The sequence below is a fragment of the Macaca mulatta genome, chromosome 15, assembly GCF_049350105.2.
Source record: "Macaca mulatta isolate MMU2019108-1 chromosome 15, T2T-MMU8v2.0, whole genome shotgun sequence".
In the NCBI taxonomy this organism is placed as follows: domain Eukaryota; kingdom Metazoa; phylum Chordata; class Mammalia; order Primates; family Cercopithecidae; genus Macaca; species Macaca mulatta.
This window is the reverse complement of record NC_133420.1, coordinates 85048527-85072500: the sequence shown is the minus strand read 5'-3', so window position 1 is coordinate 85072500 and position 23974 is coordinate 85048527. Positions and strand designations below refer to the sequence as shown.

Here is a 23974-nt window from a genome sequence, read left to right as displayed (position 1 = left end):
AAATCGATTTGAAATAAAAAAGCAACACTTGAACTAGGCCTTTGTATTCAAGAGGCAGGCAGGAATACCCACAGTGTGTAACTTGGTTAGCTAGAACTGCTCATTCACTGGCAAAAAAGAGAGCGAGTCTGCCTTTAAAAAATACTGTGTGTCCTGTGAGGTTCATTTGTTCACCTAATAGGTCAAAGATACATGAAGAGCTTGGCTGAGATGATCTGTTTGCTACCAGGGCAAGTATCACGGAAAGGATTGGACTTACTTTGGAACTTGCACTGCTAGGATCCCGCTGTGCTGTTCAGCATTTGGGCTATCAAACTGAATGGGCTAATCAAATACAATTCTCCAGCCCATAAGCATTGTTCTAAAGTATTCATTATTAAATGATATGCTGTGAGAACAATTGACAGTTTATTTTATTAGGCCATGGCCTAGGGGAAGGGGGCCAGGGGACTCCTTAAGACAGCCTACCATGTGTCGCTAATTCTGAAAGATTTTCCTTCTAGTAATGAATACACTCAGTGGGACTAGGGGGTGAGGGAAGGGCAAAATAAAACCAGCCTCCATTCAGCCTCTAGCCCTCAGGGGAAACGAAATCAAATATATAGTTAAGGTACCATTCCTTAAAAAAAATCCCATCAGCATCTAATGGGTTTAATTCATCCACAGGAAGATTAATTGCTTAAAATTCTATATTTCCCTTCTGCTCCGGTTCTCAGTTTTAAAAGGGCAGGTAAAATGAAAACAGGATTTACTTTTTTCTTCCTTAAAAATTGAACCTTGATTTTAATCTATCAGTCCAAATACATTCAACAATAGCAACCCTCTGTTCAATCTTCTGGATATTAAAAAAAATCCAAGTGCACTGCCATCCATTTGAAGTAGTAAGTCACAGGTAAATCATATCCTATCATTAATGAAATGAAATGGGGACGAAAAGTGGTGGAGAAGGAATACAGGAGACTCCCTCCAACAGGTCTAATGTGTTTTCTAGGAGAAAGAATATTCATGTGTTAAACCCTCAAAAGTGTTAAACATCCAACATACCCTATGTGGACATTTCAACAAATATTTTTGCCAAATATGAGACAGGCTCACTCTCCACTGTGGATCTGGAACTTTCAAAAAAAACTATCACCAAGCCAAGTCTGCCTTTTTAAGCCAAGTCTGCCTCCAGGAGAATTTGTTGTGTTTGCTTGTTCTTACTATAGTGTTGTTATGAAAACCAGTAATGAGTTCAGCTTGCACCCCAGGTGGGAAGTTAGAGAGGGGAACCTGTGTAAGTTGAAGTTTGTCACAGTAGGCAGAACAGTCGCTTTGCAGCCCAGGCCCATCTCAGGGTGCACTGCTTCACAGCTACACTGTAAAGTGTTAAAAATCCTCCCACCCACCCCAGAATATATATATATGTATATTAAAAAAAATCCCCTGTCCATCTCTCAGTACACAAAAGGACCTCATCACACTGCAAAAATAGCAGTACCCACTTTGGTCAATTAAAACAAACAAACAAACAAAAAAGCATACATTATTTTTTTTTTTTAAATCTGTGTACTTACCTATAATAACCAATACAGCTAAAAGCACTACCTACATAGGCAAAACTTGGTATTGCATAATTCATATAAATTTGAAACCCCTCCCCCCCAAATATTAATTGGAAGATGAAAAACATGAAAGGTTAATAGAAAAAAACACCAAAATACTGAAAATATTGCTGGTCGATTACAATTTTTAAGCGGCAACTATACACAGCCATGATATGCTTTATAAATGTGAGATAAAGGTATAACTGTCTAAAAAATCCATGATGTCACACATTTTTCTTCGTCTGGAGTACAAAATATTTTGTCATAAAAATGGTAAAGATTTAAAATGATAATAAATGCAGCAAAACAAGTGTAGTGATGTCACTTTGTTGTTTTTTTTTTTGTTTTTTTTTTTTGTTTTTTGTTTTTTAGATTTCAAGGCAAGGCACGTAATGTGGACATTATATCTTCGTGCAAATTAGGATTACTGGAAAGAGTATTTTTAATTAAAATTTTAAGAGACATAGAGGCAAAATGTGTCTGCCCATGCACACTATGGATCTGTCAATACAAGAAATTTGTTGAACAAGGCTAATGTCTGAAAGCACCATGCAAGTTTTCAGCACCCTGATTCCATTTGTTTTCTCAAGAGTGCGTTTTTATATCCTACACCCTGGCGTTCCCAGTTTGTAAACTGTAAGCTTTACCCTCGTGACATGGATTTGCCTGCCTCTTTGTCTCTATAATGCAGATTTTATAGAACCTTTTGTACACCCTATGGGTTCTTGATGCAACCAGTAATTTTAAATAAATAAATTCTACCTCCAAGGAGGCTGCAGCTAAACCAACATAAGTGCTGTGTTTTCATTAATTTTATTTTTCTCAAGCACATGATTTGTCTTGATTTAATGCCTTTTTAATGCCCTCAAAAACTGAGGGGAAAATAAATTCGTTCACAATTATTTTAAATTATTTTTAATCCCCTCAATTTAGAGTCCAAGGGCTGAAGGACTTATAATCATGATTCCCCTTTAGATATAAATTTATAAATTGCACTTGCCTCTGTTAAGTGTTTCTTTTGTGGGGAAAATATTATATTAATTTTTACTGTTGCATGCAGAGATAACACTTCACCTACATAGAGGCATTTCTTCCATAGAGCCTTTGTGTTCAAACTGTTTTTTTCCTTTTTTCTTTTTTTCCTTTTTTTTTCATTTTTTGTTTTTTTAAGATTTCAAACTGGGTTACACACTGGAAAAGGCTGGGTTAAGGGCCAAAATTTAATAAATCTGTACTGATAACTAAAGGCTACAGAGATTTTATATATTTTTTTTAACTTTTAGAAATCAGAGTGCTTATAAAATGGCTGGCTCATGGCTCTGTCACCCAGCACCTCTGACGCCGCCTCCTAGCCTTCGTTGGTGAGATAACCAGGAATAGTGATTCCATGCGTAAACAACAAGAATACTAAACCAATAAAACTAGCTTATCATGCAAATATTAAGGCATCTAGAAAGTCAGTTAAAATATATTGTCATAGAGACAGAACATCTATTTCCCAGCGGACTTCATGTAACAAAGGCTACGTTGCAGGGGCTGCGATCTACCATCAGTGAAATATCATCGACCCTTTTTATGTCATTACAGTTTCAACCTTAAGGGAATTAGTGATTGTAAGTGCTGCAATTGCTGGTCTATTATCTTCTTTCTTCAGTTTCTTTCCTTTCACCCTTTGTTTTGTCCAGTCTTCCTCTTTTCCTTTTTTTAAAAAAAAAAAAAAAAATTTCTTAAACTATTGTTGTGTTTCTTTTTCCCTCAGTTGCTTGTTTCTGCTTGAAGGAAAGGTTCTCCAATTATGTTCAAACCGTAATTTTGGACATTTGCCGGTAAGATGGGTGTCCTATTTGACACTTGGAAAGGAACCAAGCTAGCCCAGGTACCAGGACTGTTGAGAGGAGAGGGGCAGCAGGGAGGGAAGAAAAAAAGAAAAAAAACACAATGTTAAAATCTACAACAATATGAGCAATATAAGTTCCAGATGCATCAAATTATTACTATCACTATTTTCAAAATTACAGTCTAATATGAGATAAATGTGCCAAATTATACATGTTATACCTATCTATACTCTATAGTCTATTTTTTAAATGAAAATTAAGACAAAAGTGAGGCAGAAAAATCCAGAGTAAGATATATAAACAATTATTTAATTCTAACTGATTGAGGATATTCTAAAATATTATATATTTATCAATATAAATGCAATATGATTCATTTTTATACAGGAAAAAAAAGAAAAAGAAAAAAGCAGCAATCTGTTGATACCAATACATGTTGCCAGTTATATTCTGATCTTGTTTTACCTTTAATTCACAAGCAATTCAGTGGTCAGATGGGTTTCAATTTCTTACCTGCCTATTGGGTTGAATAAAATTGAAACGTACAGTGAAAGATATTTCTTCTCTCCTTACAACAGGAAAAAAAACTACATGTTTAAGGTAGGCCCATGCATAATATGCAATTTGAAATGCCCAATTATCAAACATATTTTAATCAGAGTTTTTTAGTAAAGACCGAACAAATAAGAATCCTAGAACCAAAATGGAACACAGCTTTTCTTGTTCTCTACAGAATACCCATTGTGAGGAAAAACATTTACAGGAGGCCACAAGGGTCTCTGCTTGTGCTGATTAGTTCTATAGCTCTCCAGTGGTTTTCTTATCCTAACCCTCTTTAACTTACTTTCAGAGAGAACCAGAGTTTTTCCTTCCAATGCATGTTTCCCTACACTGGCTTGCAGCAGAAGCCTGAGCACTCCCTGCTCCTCCCCATCGGTAATGATACCACATTTGAGCTGCTCTGCACATGGGGAGTTTGGAGGGATAGGTGTCGGGTTGAGGGGTGGGGGTGTTGGAGGCAGTAAATGATAACATTCCTGCCTTCCTCTCATCAGTTCAACTTTCGCCTATGCTGAATTACAGGCTGTTTAAAAAAAAAAAAAAAAGGCTGGAAAACAATTCTCTAATTGCTACTGGCATGGTCTCCCTTTAAGAAGTATCATATGGAGGATAAAAAAACATCAGATCTAGGTATCATGAAACAACTCTACAGCACACATTTTGGGTACACTTAATCTAATGTATTGCTTGTTCCAACACTCAACTCCAAATGAACGTCAGTTAAGTAACAGCTGCATAAATAATCATGAACCAAGAAAACATCAAACTGACAATTCCGTACTCATATTAGTCATGGCCTAGCATGGAAACATACTTTCAATGTTTTACATTTCATTGAGTATCCCTTGCTTTACTTTTGAAACCATGAAGTGAGATGGGCACTATTGTTGTAGCTATCAATCTAGATATGCTCATTTGTTCATACTTTAATTCCAAAAATACAAAAACCTTTACGGAATATCAACCTAAAGGAACAATTCTGAATTTTTTTAAAAACTTGATACATACTGTTTTTACTCTGGTGATAACCTCTATACAAAATGTTGCTTGTTGCTACACATATGTACGTATTTCTGAGTTAACACTTCAAAAAAACATCACAATCACCATTAGACTACAAACTCCAAGAAAGCAAAGTCCATCTCTAGTAAAATATCTAGCACATGGAAGATGCTCAATACATTTTTCAGACAAACAAATCAATTAATTGTTTCAAATCACACCCAGCTATATATTTTTAAGAGGTGTCACCCAAGATTACATATAGTCATGAATATGTTGTGATTTGGTCCCCAATAAAGAGAAAATAGGTATCTCTGAATTTAAAATTAGATCTACTTAGCATTAACAAAAATTGATTAAGCAGGAATAATCACATTCAAACTAAAAAGATATGTCCTCACAATCTGATGAAAAACTTAACTCTTAAGAATACTTGTTATTGAAACTTTTACTAAGCAGCTTAACTGTTTTCACATATTTCTCTTCCCACACACATCATCAACAATTATTTTTGTGCTTTGCACCACTGATTGGGAACAATGTTACATAATGAATCATGAAACTTATTTTACCCTCAACTGTGTTTCCACTGCACTTTGTACATGGTCCTGTTACAGCATTTATTACTTCATAAATATCTCTATCTGGGATTATCTTACTAACTGAAAGGTGAACTTCACAGAGAAAATGACCTAGTCACATCTATCTTTATAGAGTCTGAGCATAGCTGGTGCTATTTCTTAACAAATAAAATAAATTACAAAAACGGGTATACATTATTTTTAACCTGAAGTAAAAAGCATGTACCAAAAGCAAAAGGACTAGGCAAAACAGATAATCCTTGACGGTAAAATACAATGTCAACAAGCAGCAAATTGCTTTGCAAAATTAACAAGAGTGCCAAATTAAGTGAGCTCAAGAAAGTCATTTGGAGATTGTATGCTTTAGGGATGTAAAGTATATTTTAATGATTGAAAATAGATGTGGCTCCTTACATGGACAAGTCTACCAACTAATGGCAGAAAATTCAGGGTTTATTTTGCAATAACTCTCTTACTCAGTTCTTTAGAAGAGACATATGTCATTCTTTGGAAAATGTTCAATAAAAATAAATTGATGCTAGTCACTAACAGGACTCTTGCTGCAGAATGCCTACCAAATTTAATTTAAATGTTTATTTAAATCTTTCAAACAGCCCATCCTACATTATGACCATATCAAAATTGCAGAGTGCAATATATTTGTCAATACTGTTTATGAACCTTTGGGGGGAAATAAATCTCAAACATTAACACTATGCAGACCCCATATACGAGTTTTACAAGTCTCTTATTGCCAATTTGTAGGTTAAGTTCAGAACTATAAGGGACAGACATTTTTTAGAGCTATTTTTGGTAGTCCTGTTGAAAAAAAAAAAACTTGATAAAACTAATTCAATGACTGAGATAACAATGTAAATAAATATATTTAATCAAAGTAATATAGATTACTTAATTTCAAAAGTACAATGTCTAAAATTGCATACTTATTCAGGTAAAAATGTAATAGTGCTTTTTATACATCTAACTCTCTATATAAAAATCAATAATCACATGTATAGATAAAATAAACACACAAAAACAAATTAGTTACACGTAAAATGCTTAATAGTTTTAATTCACACTGAGAATTACTATATGGATAATCTTATGTTCATTCCAACTATCTGCATTCCAATAAGAGACATGAGAATATAACTGAAAGGATTTCAAAATATTCAAGCTCAAATTCAGCTACTTCAGCAATGTATCTTTGTAAGTGTGCATTTGCTTTGTTTTTATCAAATTTCTCATTGCTGAATCACATTTGTTTGGGCAAACAGAAGATGAGCATAGCTGAAAGCTGAAAGCACATCTTTAGAAAATATAAACTAGATATAACCATTTAAAAAAGATATAATTACTTTGCAAAAAAATCAAGCAGAATTTGACACAAAAGAATTTGATAGTACCTTAACACAAAGTACGACTCATCCTAATGACTATTACTATGTATATAATGAGATAATTCATTATAAAATAAATACACAAGAGCTAAATCAAAATTCCAAAAATAAAATGTTTGATATCATGGATACTATTTTCTTGCTATTTTGACCAAATGTATGACATGGCTCCCCCCAAAAGGGAAGAAGCAAATGAATTATTTTGACCTTAAGATGCATTACTGGTGATGGTCCAAGTTCATTTTTGTATTCATAAGACTACCTCTGAAGTACTGTATTTCTTCTAGGTAGCACTCTGCAAGAAAATCTAACTTTATGGCATTTATTTGTTGAAGCAAGTAACCAAATTATGTCATTGAAGAACAGCTAAAGGTAGTCAGGGAAGATACAGCAGTTGAGGTGGAAAGGAATATAGACTTCTTAAGCATGATTCAGGTTGAAGGAATAGCACAAAGGCAAAACTTCCAGACGATAGCCATGCTGAGGACTTACTATAATCACGGTACCATCTTTGGTGTTTTACATATGCTACGCCACTTGATTTTCTCAATGAGTTCATGAGATGGCCATCATTATCTCTGTTTCATATATGAGGAAACTGAGGCAAGTTTGCCCAAAGTCTCCCACTTAGCTCTCAGTTATGACTCAGATCTGTCTGATTTCCCTGACCATTTCACTATATTATATTGCCTCCACAGGAAGTCAGATGACTTAACATAAGAAAGAACTTTCGAACAGAGTGGTCTGAAGGCAAAATTAATTGGCTTCAGGAGACAGTGAACTTTTCATGCCCCACACAAGCTGGATTATAACCTAGCTAATGTTGCAGAAGAGACTAGTGCACAGAATATGTAGCTGGTCTAAGTGGCCAAGTGATCTGAAATTCTATGTATTCATCTCCTCTGAAACAAATCTAGTTGAAGTTCTACTAGGGTGAGTTCTACAGCATGAGGATTAAAGGGGAAGAAGATACCCACTTCTTCCTTTTAAAAAGATGCACTATTTCTATATGTCTTATCCTGGATACACTGGGTAAAATAGTTCATCTTTGCATCTACCTACAAAGAGTAAAGAGACGCTATACCTTTCAGTGAAAGAAAGGGAGAAATAGCTCTGGGCAGCCATACCAACATTTTATGGTTCTGTTTTTTTAAATTGTGCATTATGTGAGTGTGTCTTCTAGGCCAAAAGATTTCGGCCCTTACCTTTTAGCTCACTAACACCTATGAACCCCAGGGTGCCACATAAACATGTATGAAGCCGTTATATTGAGCCAAAAACTAAACAAAGTCAAAGACTTTACATCACCTATTAGTTGGAGGTGATTAAAACAATAAGAGCTATTTTCAGAATGGCAAAAATCATTTATTACTAGTCTGTGTGTATTTGATAATGGATGAGATAACATACTTGTTAAACAGTTTACAAAATGTCTAAGTATCCAATATGTGAATATTTTTCAGGGCAATAATAATATTGTCCATTTAGAATTTATATACTGGTTTAATCATGAGAAAATACCATATTTACTTCAAAGATAGTAAGTACTCTTTCAAGAAGTTTAAAAAATATTACAGGAATAAAGCACAAAGAATTGTACATATTAATACATACCAGTAGCCACATTATTTACAGATGGCAATAAAAATGAGCAATGGCCCAGAAATCATGGGGAATAAATAAAATAAGTATTTTAATTTAAAAGAAGGATTTGCCTTTAGTTCCTTTGCAACAGTTTCTGATCTCCCCAAGATGGAAAGTTTTTTACTTCCTTGGCTAAACATTCTAATTTTATTGGCAAAATATTAACACACAAGTATTAGTATTTCTTGTAAAATGCACAATAAACAATTTTCCTTATTAATAGCAAAAAACCTGTCAGGAAAACTATGCTGTCCTGGGTTGTACATGGGTGCATTTGGACTGGTTGCTTACTTCAATATAACACAAAGGCCGCAGATTATATCTTGTGAAAAAAATGGTCACTCAGACCAGTAGAAAGAATAAATACTTAAATTGAATCTATTTATGTATTAGAACAAAGAAAATAGTACTTGATAAATATACTAGTTGCTAGCACTTATGTAATGTGTATTATTTGCCAGGTACTGTTCTACATGCTTGACCTACCTTAAAACTTTTAATCCTCATAACAAATCTATGAGAAAAGACCATTATTATCCTGATTTTACAGATGATGAAACTGAAGTTAGGAAGTTAAGTGTTGTGCCCAACTCATATTGCTACTAAATTGTAGAAGGCAGGACTTGAATTTGAGCAATGTCATTCTAGGATCTGTATTTGTACCCACTAAACTTCTCTCATCTCCCCTTCTTGTGAAGCATAGTTTACTTTTTTCACTGGACTAGAAGTTATATTACCACTGAATTATACAAGACTCTGTGAATTAAGGTTCATATCACAATGAAATTCCTGTGGAAGTATAACTCTTGAGCTCAAAATTCAGCGCAAATAACTGTGCTTTATTTCTCCAATTCCAGTTCCTTTTCAGCTGAACGCAGTATTTGCTTTTGTTTTACATATGTGCAGATGTGGTTGTATGTCTATAATTTGCTTGTTGAGTTCCACTTCAGATGAGGCTAGACTGGAAGTGAAATATACAAAGTACTTTACACCGGTCTTGGGTTTCTTCGATTTATTTTCCCCATTTTTAGGGATCATTATTGCCATCTGAATGACCCTATTTGCATGCAAGATGATTCCTAATGATTATTACTATTTGTAATAATCTGTATCAGAAAGCTCCCTGGCTAGCTCTTACCTGAACTGCAAAGTACTCTTGTGGGCTCTCTGGGAAATACCAAATATCATAAACTGCAGGTGGCTCATGGAATTATTCTAACTGCAAGCAATAGGACTTCACAGTAATGAAAGAGAAACGTATTTGTTTCTTAACTAAGTAGGTAAATAGCTTTCTTTATTGCTACTCCTTGGGGACCAACGGTTTTGAAAATAGCATATCAAAATGGTAGACCATCAAATCTCATTAATTTATATTCAATTGTTTCAGAAGTGTTTTGTTCTTAGGGCATAGTGGATTGAATGTTAACTTTACCATGCATGAGTGCTAGCATTCTCTAAGTAAAATAATAGCATCTACCATTGAAACATTTTATCTAATAAAGAGCATAGGGCAAGAAAAGCCACTCCATATGGGAGCACTGCCACTAAATATTAAATGTGTTTCTTATAATTACTGCACTCTTTGAGTAAAAAATTCTTACACAATCCTTGAAGACTTGAATATGGCAAACTACACTTAAATAAAAACCTCCTTAAAATGTTCGGTTTAAACATAAATAAGAAAAAAGCTCTTCCTCAACAGGCCAAATTAAGGACTTTTAAAAAAATTGTGTCTGATCTTTTTCAAATTTTAGAACTGAAAATGAAAGATGAAAAATTATTATGATGACTAATTATAAATAAATTACAGTACACACATGCATACGTATATAAGAACTTAGGTAGCTGTGGGAGGTTTTAGTCAATTAAAAAATATAGAATTATCAGGCTCAGAGTAATTATTTTATCTCCTCCCACAGACCACAGCACAGTGGAGAAGCCCACATGTTGATTTCCAGCCTCTTTCTGTCTGTATTCCTCTCTACCCTGGGCTCCTTTTCAATGCTATTGTTAAAAGTGGTACTGCTCCTCTTATTTGCATACGTGAAGATTTAACAGCAGACAAAATTCTCTACAAAAAATGGTGCTTCAAAATAGTGCCTTTCACTAGAGAAAATCACCCAAGGCATACTAAATCAAATAGAAATGTAAGTTTTCTACAAAGCAAAAAGAGACTCTTTTATAAATGATTTTCATTTAAAAGGAAAAATCAGCATTATTTGCACAATTTTACCTCTAAAAGATGAAACTTATTAGTATCAGAACGCTGAAGCATAAAATTACAAATGATGAAATAACTGAACACATTTTAATATTATGCTTGCTACTCTGTTCACATGGGCAAAAGAATCTTCCTGTGTGTGAAACAAAGTGAACAAGAGAGAATAATTGTAACTTTCTGCAATTTCTCAATATTTAAAATTTGCATTCTTCAATGACTTGACCTTAAGATTTTGCCTTTTCTTTTATCACTTATGTTTATTATTATATTTATTAATTCATAGGCTTTGTTATTTAACTAAAAAAAATCATCATATCCCTACTAACAGCGCTAGCAAAAATGAGAACCAAAAAGGTAAGCTAATAAATGGTGCACTGGCTGTCGAGGGAACTGATTTCTTATGGACAAAATACACATGTAAATATGGCACTTTACATAAAATGTATGCAAATAAAGTAGGTGTTTAACATACTTCCTTTCACTGCAAAGGGTTAATCAGCAAGGTTTACATTTGGGAATTTTCAGAATCATGCTCCTCCCTCTCCAGTAGCGCTGCCAAAAATCATCTGACAGGAAACGTAAGATTAAGTTTGTCCTACCTAAGCGAACAAAGAGTGCTCTGAACAGGCCACTGGTTTACTGCAGAGCGGGAACTTTTCTAATCCTGCTGGAATCTGCAGTCCTGCTCAGAAAATATCATGGAAAAAAGTTGTTTTCTTTCCTCTAACATCTTGTCTCAGGATCATCTCATTTTGGTCACACTGCAGATCCTGCTGCTTCTCCCATAAAGGTTAACTTAAAGCTCCAAACATAATCATGTGGAAAATGGACATTATTGATTCCTATGGTCCATTGTTCCCCCATCCTAAGTCCCTGAAGTTCAAGTTCAATCTGGAATTACATCATGTCTGGTTTCTCCTGGTTACCAGACGGCTTGAGACGTGACCACAGCTACAGAAAAAACAAACAGCCTTCTTCACGCTTCGGCTCCCCTATCGATTCAAACGTAAACTTTTTTTCTTTCTCTCAAGTATGCTTCAAGTATGGAGCATGGTTAATTTAGAGATTAAGTTCCAAATTAGATTATCTAATGGCATCTTAATGGATTGCTGACCCATTTCCTGTGGGATGGCAGCATGCAAGTCTGGCTGGAATACAATTAATTTCTTAGGAAGTGTTCTGAAGAGTTTGCCTAGATAAAAAGGAAACGTCGTGTTGTACAAATCTTTCTTTATAAATGGAGAAAGTTAGGAAAACTACGACAAATCCCAACATATTATTCAATAGCCAGACCACAGATGTTGTGCGTCTGTGAAAACCGTATCAAGATCATTTTTAAGAATGGTAATGTTTTTATTTTTGATTTCATAACAGGTGCAAATAATTTTGATAAGAATAGAGTAATTCCTTTAAAAAGAATATTCAAATACAAAGACAAAACTAGTTAACAGCCCCTTTACCAAACAACGGTCATGTGAAATGTTGGTTTTTGCAATTCTCCACCTTGAACCAAAGATCCTTCCATTCATCCACCGTATCAGCATTTCTATCATAGTCCCAGAGTGGTGCTAGGGGCCCAGAACGGTGTATAAAAAGTTGAGGATTTGAAAACACTTTAGAGCTGACAGCGGAAAAGGAAATTCAGCACTCGGAGAATAAAACCCCCCCCAGGAACTCCAGGAACAACCCAGCTGTTGTACTGTAGTTATGTGTCAAGATAACAAACTGAGAGCAGGAAATGCTAACCTAGTGAATTCGCAGGGATGGTCTTAGTGTAATGTTGAAATACAAGTTAACTCTTAATATTACCTAAGGACATACTCCCCTTATCATACATAGGCCACATATATGTGGAGATATACACATACACTACATACACACACATATATATGCATACACACAAACACATATATGTAATACAAACATGGTTTGCAACCCATTATTGAAAATTATTTTTGTTTAAATATTCATTCCTTTGAGAGCATACATTTTACAAAGAAAATGTTATGAACAAAGCAAGGAAAATGGTTGAGGCGAGTGTTATGCAAATTAAGTTACATGGATAAAATGAGAGCTATTACCCCCCCCACCTTTTTTTTCTTTTTTTTTTTTTTCCTTCCCTCTCCTGACCAACCAGATCCAAATAACCTTTACTGGCTGCTAAATTTCTCTTGAGAAATCAAGCAACTCTCTAGAATTGCAGTAATAAATGACAATTTCTTAGAAAAACATGTGTAAAGTAACTACAGAATGAAGTATTCAATCCATAGAAAGGAACTGCTAACACATGTAACATGGAAAATAGCTGATAAAAGTCTCTTTGGTGCCATTCAATTATGGCATCCGCAGAAACACAAAAATCCTTCCAATCATTTTAGTAAAATCTTCATTTATTCATTATTTCAGAGGCTGAGCAAATGGTTTGTGTAAACACATCCTTCGGTAACACGCGCATGTTTATTTTAGCCATCTGAAGCCTTCTTCTATGTTTATATAAGCCATCAGACACATACAACCACTCACTTGTGGCTTTGCGTTTTCTTGAAAGGGGTAAAGGGGGAGAAGAGAGAATGAAACAATAAATTCAGTTTCTCTTTTGCATGAAGCACTCCCTCTAATGTTTTAAAATAGCTTATGTTTATATTATTCTTGGATTGTCCTTCGGCTTTCTTTTTCATTCAATTATATTGATCTTTCATATCTGATAGTACAGGCTGTATTCTGACTATCACTTTAAGAAAGACAGCCAGTCAGGGAGTAACTGCTGTATATGTTTATGTCCACATAACTCATATATACAACAAGGTAATTTGTCCACATGAGACAAAGCACAAATACAACAGTACCTACCTTAAGCAATTCATCACCTATCATCCTCCTAAGATCTTGAGCCCATTCTGACTATACTAGAAGGGAGCCCTTCATGAAACCAGTATCTTACTCTGGGTTAACTGCAGTTCCTGACCTTTCACTTAGGCAGAAAAATTGACTCTCTCAAGGTGCAAGCAACTACTACGCGTGTGCGTACACACACACACACACACACACAGTTCACAAAACAGTTCACAAAATTTTAAGGTCAAAACAGCAAAACACCTTCAGGGTTGTAACCTAATAAGGCTGTGAAAACTTTCTCAAAGAGTCAGCTTTGGTTCCTAAGGGAATGCTTAGGCCTTGGGGTTGGGGGTGGGTGGAGGAAATCTTCCAGCTTTGATTATACTCGCACAGCTCCCTTGGCACTGCCATTTTCAGTTCCAACAAGAGCTGCGTTTGACATGGAAACACCTCAACAGGGCAATTAGTATAAAGCAGAAAAGAGGGTGACCATGGAAAAGTGATTGTACAAAGAATTTAATGACAGCAAACAACAATCAATCAAAATAAAGCAAAACCAAAACACCCGTTTTGCTCTGTCCTGTTCTACTACAGTCTCCACGGATTGCCTTTTGTTAAAAGGCAACTACCACAACAAAAATAACCTGTGATATTTTATTTATTCCATCGCGACAAAGGCAAATTATTTAATTCTTTGGATGAATAGACCTATATTTCTTAAATATTTTCAACTTATTCAGATGATTCTAAAGCTATAGCTATGCCCTGAAGATTTTAGATGTCTATTATCTCCCTTAAAAGTGCTAGTGTTACAGACATTTATGACTTCTTTTTTCAAAATTCTTTCAAAAAAAGTTTTAAAAATAAACACAGGTCATAAATTCTAAATGATGAATAAGCTGTCATGCCACAGACAAGGGCTATTTGGATTATCAAATATGAACTCTGTTGTGTCCATTTTTGAAAACTGTAACAAAGCAAAGCAAACTGTGTCATTTGAATTTATTTATTCTGAACTGCATCACACCTAGATTTTAAGAACTGTGAGCATTTCAATCACCACAGCATTTATCACAGCCCACAGATTCAATAATACCTGTTGAATGTAGAATGTGATGGCTGCCATTATCAATTATGTGCTTTCTGAATCAGGATAGAAAGAGAAGAAACAAACCAAGATACTGGCTGGGTGTGGTGGCTCACGCCTGTAATCTCAGTACTTTGGGAGGCCGAGGCGAGCAGATCACTTGAAGTCAGGAGTTTCAGACCAGCCTGGCCAACATGGCGAAATCCGACGTGTACTAAAAATATAAAAGTTAGCCAGGCGTGGTAGTGCACGCCTGTAATCCCAGCGACTCTGGTAGCTGAGGCATAAGAATCACTTGAACCTGGGAAGCAGAGGTTGCAGTGAGCCAAGATCGTGCCACTGCACTCCAGCCTGGGTGAGGAAGTGAGACTGTCTAAAAAATAAAAAACAAAAACCAAAAAAACCAAGATACCTTTTAAAGAGCTTTTGGAATCATTAAGACCATTCTACATGTCATTACCTACTAATCAAAAGAAAAGTTACTATTTTTGAGAGGGAAAAAAAATTTCACCTAAATAAATTCTGAATATTTTTCTGACTTACTATGGCCTGAAACTGATTACCACATCAATTTTTCACCAGGAAGGGGATTTGTAACAGCAACAATACTGCCCTAAGAACTGAGTGTAATCATCAGATTCATTTCCTCCAATACATGTGTTCTGAGATTTATTGCCCACTCACCTTCTCTTTCCATGGGCTATCAATTTTTTATTCAAAAAATTACTAGTAACTAGGTAAAGTTATATTTTAAATCTCTAACAATTTACAAATATGCTTTAGAGGTGCTATCCTATTTTTAGATTTAGTAAGCCAATCAATATTCCATAGATTTGGAAGTTCACACAGCTATAGGGGCACTTACAAACATGAGTGCATGTCATCTGGTTTGCAATTCTTGTAAATATGGTAAGTTTGTATGCAGACATGAGCCATTCTGTTAACTGATAGAGCATGAAATATAAGAGTTATTAAATAAAATATGGAAATATTAGGTTATTAAATTCAATTAACTTTTATTAAATAAAATATGGAAATATTAGGTTATTAAACTCAATTCAATTAACTTTAAAATGTATATTAATTTGGAATATTTTAATGAGATGCTTTAATTTAATTTAATTACGACTATTAATCGTTAAAGGCTATTTGAATAAGATGCCTACGTTGAGTTTATCTTCTTTTTATAAGCATATATTCTATTATTTTCAAAAGGGATGATGAATACAATCTTGTTAAAAAAATCACAATATGTAAAACTGTATCCCTTTTAAAAGTGGATGTTATATCAATCTTCAAGAAGAAAAGTCACATGGTATTCAATTCAGTAGTGAATTAATAAAAAGTCATTGTTTTTAAAAACATAATCTGAATTTTTTCCTTAATTTTTATGTGAATTAAAGTAGACATTTAATTATTTTGATTCTTTAAAATCTACTCTTTGGCAATTTCTGTGAACCAATACAGAGATGGGTAGACAATCTACAACTCTATCTGAGAATATACCTTTCTATAGACACTTTCCGTAAATGGAGGATTACAATCAGAGCAGGGCTGGAAAATTATGTTGACTCTACTTGGTGAACTCCTTCTGGGATTACCTCACTCTTTTCTGCCAATGTTTATTTCTTATTACTTATGATTATACCATGAATCTAATTATTTAATTTGTCAATCTGACACAATTTGTTCTTAAATAAAATAAATGATACATAAGAAGCAGCTGACTTTGAATTGCTTACTTTCTAAAGGCAATGCATGAAACAATATCAGAACTGGTTTTGAAAATGAAGTTTTAGAATAGCTTCCTCAGCCAACCAAATAAAGTCAATCTTCCATGAATCACAGCAGTATACAAACAGAAATTAAAACTTTAACAAATTCCTTCTTCAGCTACTGATTCCAACAATCTTCCTACTCCGAAATGTATGGGTGCTGTCAATAACAGTTAAATTGACTAACCAAATTTTTTTTTACTAGTTTTTCCCTACAACAGGGGAAAAAATGAATAGTGAAATGGCTTAGAATTAGCAGTAGGGGAAAGAGTCAAAATAAGAAAAATCTACAACGTGAAAACCAATGCTTTATCCTCAGGTAGCTGAAAAATCTTCGCTAAAGCTGTGATTTCACTTTTCAGGTCCTAAAATCTAAATGTCACATTCCACCCCCTCCCCGACCAAAAATATTATAAATTGTAGAAAACATTTTATAGCATTAAAAAATTCCAATGATCAGTAAGCATATACTATAGTCCCAACTTAATTTGATGTTCCATTTACATAAGAAATAAAGGAGGAGGACAGGGAAAGAAGAATGGCATAGCCAAAACAACTAAATTTTCAACATATATTTTCTGTAAAGCTGGTTAAAAACAAACACTATAGCTCATGTAATTTTTAGGTGTAAGTGTAGGGTTGGAAATAATTAAAATGTTACCTTTGCCAAGTAATTCCCAATGTATCCTCACTGGTACTGGGGTATAAATGCCTGCCGTTTTGATTCATGGTCCAGTCACAAATCCTCAGCTGTCAATTGAAACCTAGCAGTCAGATATGGATCGAGCAGTACTACAGTTTTTAGTATTTAAATGAACACATGCAAACTAGTACTGTACATGGCATTAACCTTACTTTCCCAAGAGGCAACTTAAAGAAAAAAAAAAAGCAAAAGAAAATCTTATTCTTGAAAAGCAAAATTCCTAGACTCTTTTTTAGAAAAAGCTATTGCAATATGCTTCTCTATTAATTAAAGCATACAAGAGAAACAAGTGCTTAGAACATAACAATTAGCCATTATTAGAGTACAAATTGAGCTGGAATAAAAGCAAACGTTAATGTTCAATAGAGAGATATATTTTAGAAAGAAAATAAAAATGCTTTTTTCTATGCATCACACCAAATAATCTGCACTGAATAAAATAATCAATAACTTTAAGCATGCAGTTTGCAAAACATAGAAGACATGCAGTTTAGAGGAGAAAGGCCAACCTTATAAACATTCACCCTAACTTGTGTTTAGAAGCATCAAGGTCTTCAGTTTTAACCTTTTACTAATTTTGTTTTGCTTAAACTGGCATTGTTTAGAAAGAGTTGATAACCATTTCTAGTTTTATTTTAAACTCAGAGTAATGGCATTTAAAATACTTTACTACATCTGAAGAAAGCGAGGAATGCACTGAATACAAGCTGAAACAAATTCTTCCCAGATCTCCGAATCATCAGCTCTGCCCTTCAGAGACTGTTCGAGTAACCCTATCCAGCTCTGCTTGGTTAACAGCTGCCCTACAGTGCTAGCAGATTTATTGAAAAGATATATTGCTTATTTTTATTCTTAAGAAAGTAAACTTATCTGGTTGGGGGGGGGAACACACTAGAAAATCACAGTTTTTAACCTTCAGATGGCCACACTGTAAATTAACAGCATCTTACACTGAAAAGATGACTTCTGCACAGTAATCCACTAAACCTTGTTTGCTGCTTTTCAGTGAGAATTTCCAGATGATGACTGGAACCAAAATACCATAAATTATCATAAATCTAAAATTTATAATAAATGATTTTAAACATTTCTGATAATGTTATGGTCCAAAAAAATAGGCTATTAAGAATCTTCACTTTCCCTTTTAGACTCTCGAGCTTCTGCACACACTAAGTAATAGTGATTCAGGAGTTTTAGAAAGATAGTTTTTGCTCATTTTTCTGTAGATCTATGAGGCTCCAAAAATACTAGCTAAAATTTCCAAACCATGTGTTTTAATTATTTGCATATTTCAGGATTTCAAGTAAAAGTGATTTTATGATCTAAAGAACTGAAAAAATTCCCTGCATATACATAGATAGATCAACAGATTGATAGACATGTAGATTCTGCTCAGGATATATGTCATAAAGAAGTCATAAATCAGTAAATAAATTAGAAAGAAAAATAAATATTCTTTTTTTTTTTTTTTGAGACACAGTCTCATTTCACCACCCAAACTAGGATGCAGTGGCGCCATCTCAGTTTACTGCAACTTCCGCCTCCCAAGTTCAAGCAATTCTCCTGCCTCAGCTTCCCAAGTAGCTGGGATTACAGGAGTGCGCCACCATGCCTAGTTAATTTTTGTTAGTAGAGATGGGGTTTTGCCATTTTGGCCAGGCTGGTCTCAAACTCCTGACCTCGAGTGATCCACCCACCTCGGCCTCCTAAAGTGCTGGGATTACAGGTATAAGCCACGGTACCCGGTCATAAATATTCTTAAAATGGACCAAAATACTCGCATGAAGGAAAAAAAAGTATATTTGCTTTGTTTTACATCAAATGACATACTTTGAACATTTCAAAGAAGTAAATGTGTTCAGTCTAGTGGGAAGCAACATGGCAAGATTTCTTAAAAGTCCCCAAAATGGGTTGTCTAATCAAATTTAGTGTGATGGGGCAAATTGTTTTCTGTTTTGTTTTTTACAGTAAAACAATGGTCTATTTAAAAATACAAGTTTTAAAAGTACAATGAAAACAATCAAAAAACAGTTCAAGAAACTTGGTTTTGTACAACAATAATGTTATTGATTAATCACTTACTGATTCTACTGTAGTCAATGAAAATGGAAGGGTTTTGTTTAAGTTTTATTTGGTTTGTTTTTTGAGACAGGCTTTCCCTCTGTTGCCCAGACTGGAGTTCACTGGTACGATCATGGTTCACTGCAGCCTCAACCTCCAGGGATCAAGTGATCCTCCCACCTCAGCCTCCTGAGTAGCTGGGACTACAGGTTCGGGCCACCATGCCTGGCTAATTTTTTTTTTTTTAATTGTAGAGACAAGATCTTGCTATGTTGCCTGGCTAGTGAAAATGCTAGTTTTGAATCAAACATTCAGAAGAGGGGAGATGTATATTTAGGTATAACACATTAATTGTGTTAATTATTAACTTCAGATTATCTATGGGGCTCTCAATTTAGGTTGGAGAAGTTTTTAGAAAAATAATATGCTTTCACAAAGCCAGGGGAATCTAAATACCACTCAGTGATTGGCTTATTGTCCCATAGACAACTGCAGGACCACATCTCCTCAGAAGGATGTATTGTAAATTAGTTAGTTTTTTTGTTGTTAATGTTGCTAATATTTTGTCTGTCTGTTTTACCACCCCAAAAAATGTAAAGTGGGCTATCTTTGACCATATGCTGCACACTTAAAAATGAACATATTTTGGGACTTTTCTAAAAGTAGTCTCAAAGGGGATAAACCTGACTACAGCTATTCATTATCATCTATTTAAGATACATGCAATAGAAATATTTTCTCCCAAATGGAAAAATATGCTTAAGTACACACAAAATAAACAATAAATGTATTTAGCAATAATTTAATGCCAAAGAAATTGGCAATATATTAATTAGTATTGAATTTCCTTTTAGTTACTAAAAATGTAAAATATTATAAATTTATTTATCTGTTTAGATTGTGCACTACCATTATCAACCTTTCTTGACGTTCCTGAGAAGACACGCTATAACTTAAGCCAGGTTACTGGAGCAAGAGCCTCTCTCTTCATGTTGGTTTTTTTCAATTAATAAACCTTGGTCATAAAGCATCTTGGAACTAACAAACTCCCTGATAAAGCGAAATTTTAAAGTGATGGTATGGGTGGAGGAAGCAATTAAATCATTAAAATAGAAATCACTTATTCACCAAAGATTTCCATGATAGTAATTCCTAAGAAAATCAATTTCTAATCTTATTTGACCAAGATATTCCTGAGCAAGCAAATTTTGAACAGACTCTAGATATTAAAAGGTTAATACTACACGTATTTAAGCTTCTTTTGGGGTCATGTTACATATTCTTGCCATTAGCGTAATTCGGTTTTCCTAATAAAAAATAATTTTACATTAGGCTTTAAATAAGTTTAACATAATAGGTGATAATCTTTTTTGAGTTTGAGGTGGTGATTCCTTAGTTTCTGTCCTGTGACAGAATCAGTGTTAGATAATTCAGCTGTAAATTCTCTTTTTTTATTTTAAAACTTTAATTTTAAGTGGCACATAAATACATGCCTTTCATTTATATAGAATTTTCCTAAGTTCAAAGCTTTAAGAACGCTCTAAAAATTTTTCCAAGTATTTTTCATTAAGAAATAGGAAATTGCTTTTTTCTCTCAATAGTAATCAAATTTAAAATACCAAGTGCCACTCAGGTTAGAAATTTAGTCTGTTAGAATTATCTGTTTTTATGTGGAGGTGGGGAACAATACTTATTTTTGTAACAATATAGACTCTAAAAAAGAACTGATCATATGCATATCCTTACAAAAATGCACTCATATAAATCATTTTAATCCTTTAATTTATATGCAGGTACCAATACGAAATTCTATTGTCGAGAAAATGCCCAGAATTTCAAAACCAAACAAAAGGTGAAGTAAGAAAGTAAGATTATCTTTCAAAAAAGCTATCAGTAAAGGGGTAAGGTTGGAACAGTTTAAACAACTAAGGAAGAAGTGAAGGTGAAGTTTTCACTGCATGTTCTTAGGGTGGAGTTCTATGGTCTCTGGAAGGAGAACCTTGTTCCTGGCCCAACTCAAATCAGATTGCTTCAAAGAAAAAAAGTAAAAGGATAGGGGCCATCTGGCTCCTCTCAAATGGCTACATAAAGGGGAAACACCTAAGATTTGGATCATTATCCTTTCCTAAACTATACTCAAATAATCATGTAAGTAGCAGATAACCATAAAGAATTAATATTGCTTGTGACTTCAGACTAATAGTTTGTTTATTCAAATGGGGGTTCTCCTTTGTTATTAACAGGGCCTTTTGTTAAATGCACAGCAATTAGCTTTGGGAACAAAAGAAAGAAGGTAAGCAAAATGTTCTACTTTGCTAGACTCAGCAAACAGGCTGATGTACTAACAGTTCCTATGATGACAACAAATCTCTATTGAACCAATAAACCATTAAACTGTGAACAGAACAATCAACACAGGCAAATTTACCTTCTCACCTTTTTTTTTTAAGTTTACAATGACCCTCAGGAGAACACCTTGAAAGGTATGTTTTATGTCTTCTTGTGTTTCTTCATTTCTCCAGACCCTCAAGGAAACAGATTTTTGAGGGGTGGAGGTTCTTTTTGCGGGGGAAGACAGATGCTCAAAAGGATTAACACTGCAATATTAATACTTTGGATTAGGAGAATTTTATTTTATTGCTATTATTAATTACCTACATGGAGCAAATTAAATGGTCTCTGGATGAATACTATGTAACCTCTGAAGGAATGGTATGAACAAGAAAAATGGTCAGAATAAAATTGTGTTGTATGTTTCACATGTAACACATGCAAAAAAAAAAAAAAAAGAAAAAACCAAAACAAGAAAAAAGAAAGATACTCAAGATCATCCTCATATCTTAAAAGTCACTTCTAAAGCCAATTTCTGAAACCCATGTTTCTTGATATTTAATTTAATTAGCAGAAGTAGAATTAACTTAAATGAGTATGCATAGTCCATGAGCAGAATAAACATTATAAACCATAAATCATAAGATGAGTATTAGAAAATGAATTTTTTTTTCCATTAGAAGCTACTATAACTTGTAAATTTTAAGGCTTTAAGGGACTTTGGAGCTCATGAAGTTCAACCTCTTCATTTTCCTTTCCAAGGTTTAAGGACTTGTCCAAGGTTAGAAATGCCCTGTCACATCAACACTAAAACTCAAACCTTCTGACTCCTAATCCCTGGTTCTCACCCACTATACCAGTTGCCTGTCATTGTTCCTTTCCTACCCTGTCCTTCATGTGCAGCTCAAGAATATTTAAAGCTAAGGTATCTGTAAATATAACCTTCAGAATTCCCTCTACCTCCCTGATTCAACTTAGATTTTTTTTAAGTTAATATTTTCAGAAAAGAAGATAATTTTTTACTTGTGTTTTTGTTGATTAAAATTTAAGGTTACATAAAACTTAATTTTACTTTTACATCAATTAGAACAGCTTTTCTGGATATTAGTCTTTGATTCCCAGTAAAGGTAAGTGAACAAACCAGTGAATGACAAAAGACAGACAATAGAAGAATTTTTTGAATTTAAGAACTAGCGAAAGAGCTAAACATTTGCATAGCCATTATTTCGACTGAAACTTCCTTTAAATGTGTTTCCTTTCAAGCTAGCATACGTGAAAAGTGACCTCTTATCCACTTACATACCTACCCAGAAGTCATGTGATAGCGTTTTACGTCAAGCTGTCAATTATGATAACAGACACAATAAGAACAGCCCAAGTGTTGATAGCCTGCTTCCTGACTGTATTGAAAAGTTTGTTGATAGTCCACTTGTGTCCTTTTAATTGCTTGCCTCTAATAAATGACTACCTTTCCAGTGGCAGTACCAAGCTTTGGCTTTGCCATTTGCCACGACAAATATTATAAGAAGATTTAAACTAATATCTTATTTTTTAAAAAATCCTACAGAGGTAATTTCTTAAAAAGGCCATTTTGTGTAACAGAAATTTTCAGTGCAATGAGAAGTACTTTCAAATTCTAGTTTTAAAAACAAAAGTGTATAAGAAAAGTGTTGAAACAATTTAAATATAAACTAAACGAGTAATTGAAATTCAAATAACAGCATTATATAGTCATGCAAGAGATGTAACATGCTAAAGCCCAAGCACCAATAAAATCCATGCAATTGTGAGAAGTAATGCAAAGACCTGAATTGATCAGGCCACTGATTCATTAGCTCTTATTATAGGTAATATATGTATAGTCAGGATATTATAATTTGAGATTATGAAAATAAGACTGATTTCTTATAAACTAGACTTTACTTGACTTTATTGTCTCACTTAGGGAAGGCAAAAGTGGGCTCCTAATTTATTCAATTGAAATCTCAAATATACATCAAAAATTAATATGTACTTTAATGGCTTGTTCGAATGGTGAAATTTTATTTCTAAACAAGAAGCTTCTTAGCTGCAAACTTTTATTTCCAACTTACAATGAGATTTTTAAATATATGTTGATGTACAACAGTAATAATTTAGGCTCCTATTATGACCTTAGACTCAAAAGTAATGGTGATAATCAAATTAGCCAGATTCTCTTGTATTAATACTACCAAACTTTCTATGATAGCAAAGGAAGGAGGCCTGAAATTAGCAACTCACTATGAGGTTGACCAGATAAGAAACTGGTGCTAATTCAAGTAAGTTGTCTCATATTATTCATCCATGCTAAAATCGTTATACTGA

At 34.1% G+C, this 23974-nt stretch overlaps 1 protein-coding gene across 33 annotated transcripts in view; it reads right to left on the bottom strand.

Moving 5' to 3' along the window:
- NFIB (nuclear factor I B) overlaps positions 1 to 23974 on the bottom strand; it is a 241181-nt gene that overhangs the window by 3012 nt on the left and 214195 nt on the right. For 8 of the 33 annotated variants that reach the window (XM_015117686.3, XM_077966082.1, XM_077966093.1 and 5 more), the window contains 2 exons: positions 17195 to 17283; positions 1 to 3471 (listed from right to left, as the gene is read on the bottom strand). The exon at positions 1 to 3471 is cut by the window's left edge and continues 3012 nt beyond it. In XM_015117686.3, coding sequence (XP_014973172.1) covers positions 3342 to 3471; positions 17195 to 17283 — 219 coding nt within the window. In that variant the 3' untranslated portion in view covers positions 1 to 3341. The remainder of the gene's footprint in view (positions 3472 to 17194; positions 17284 to 23974) is intronic. The other 25 variants (XM_077966080.1, XM_077966094.1, XM_028835161.2 and 22 more) reach the window with 5 other exon arrangements.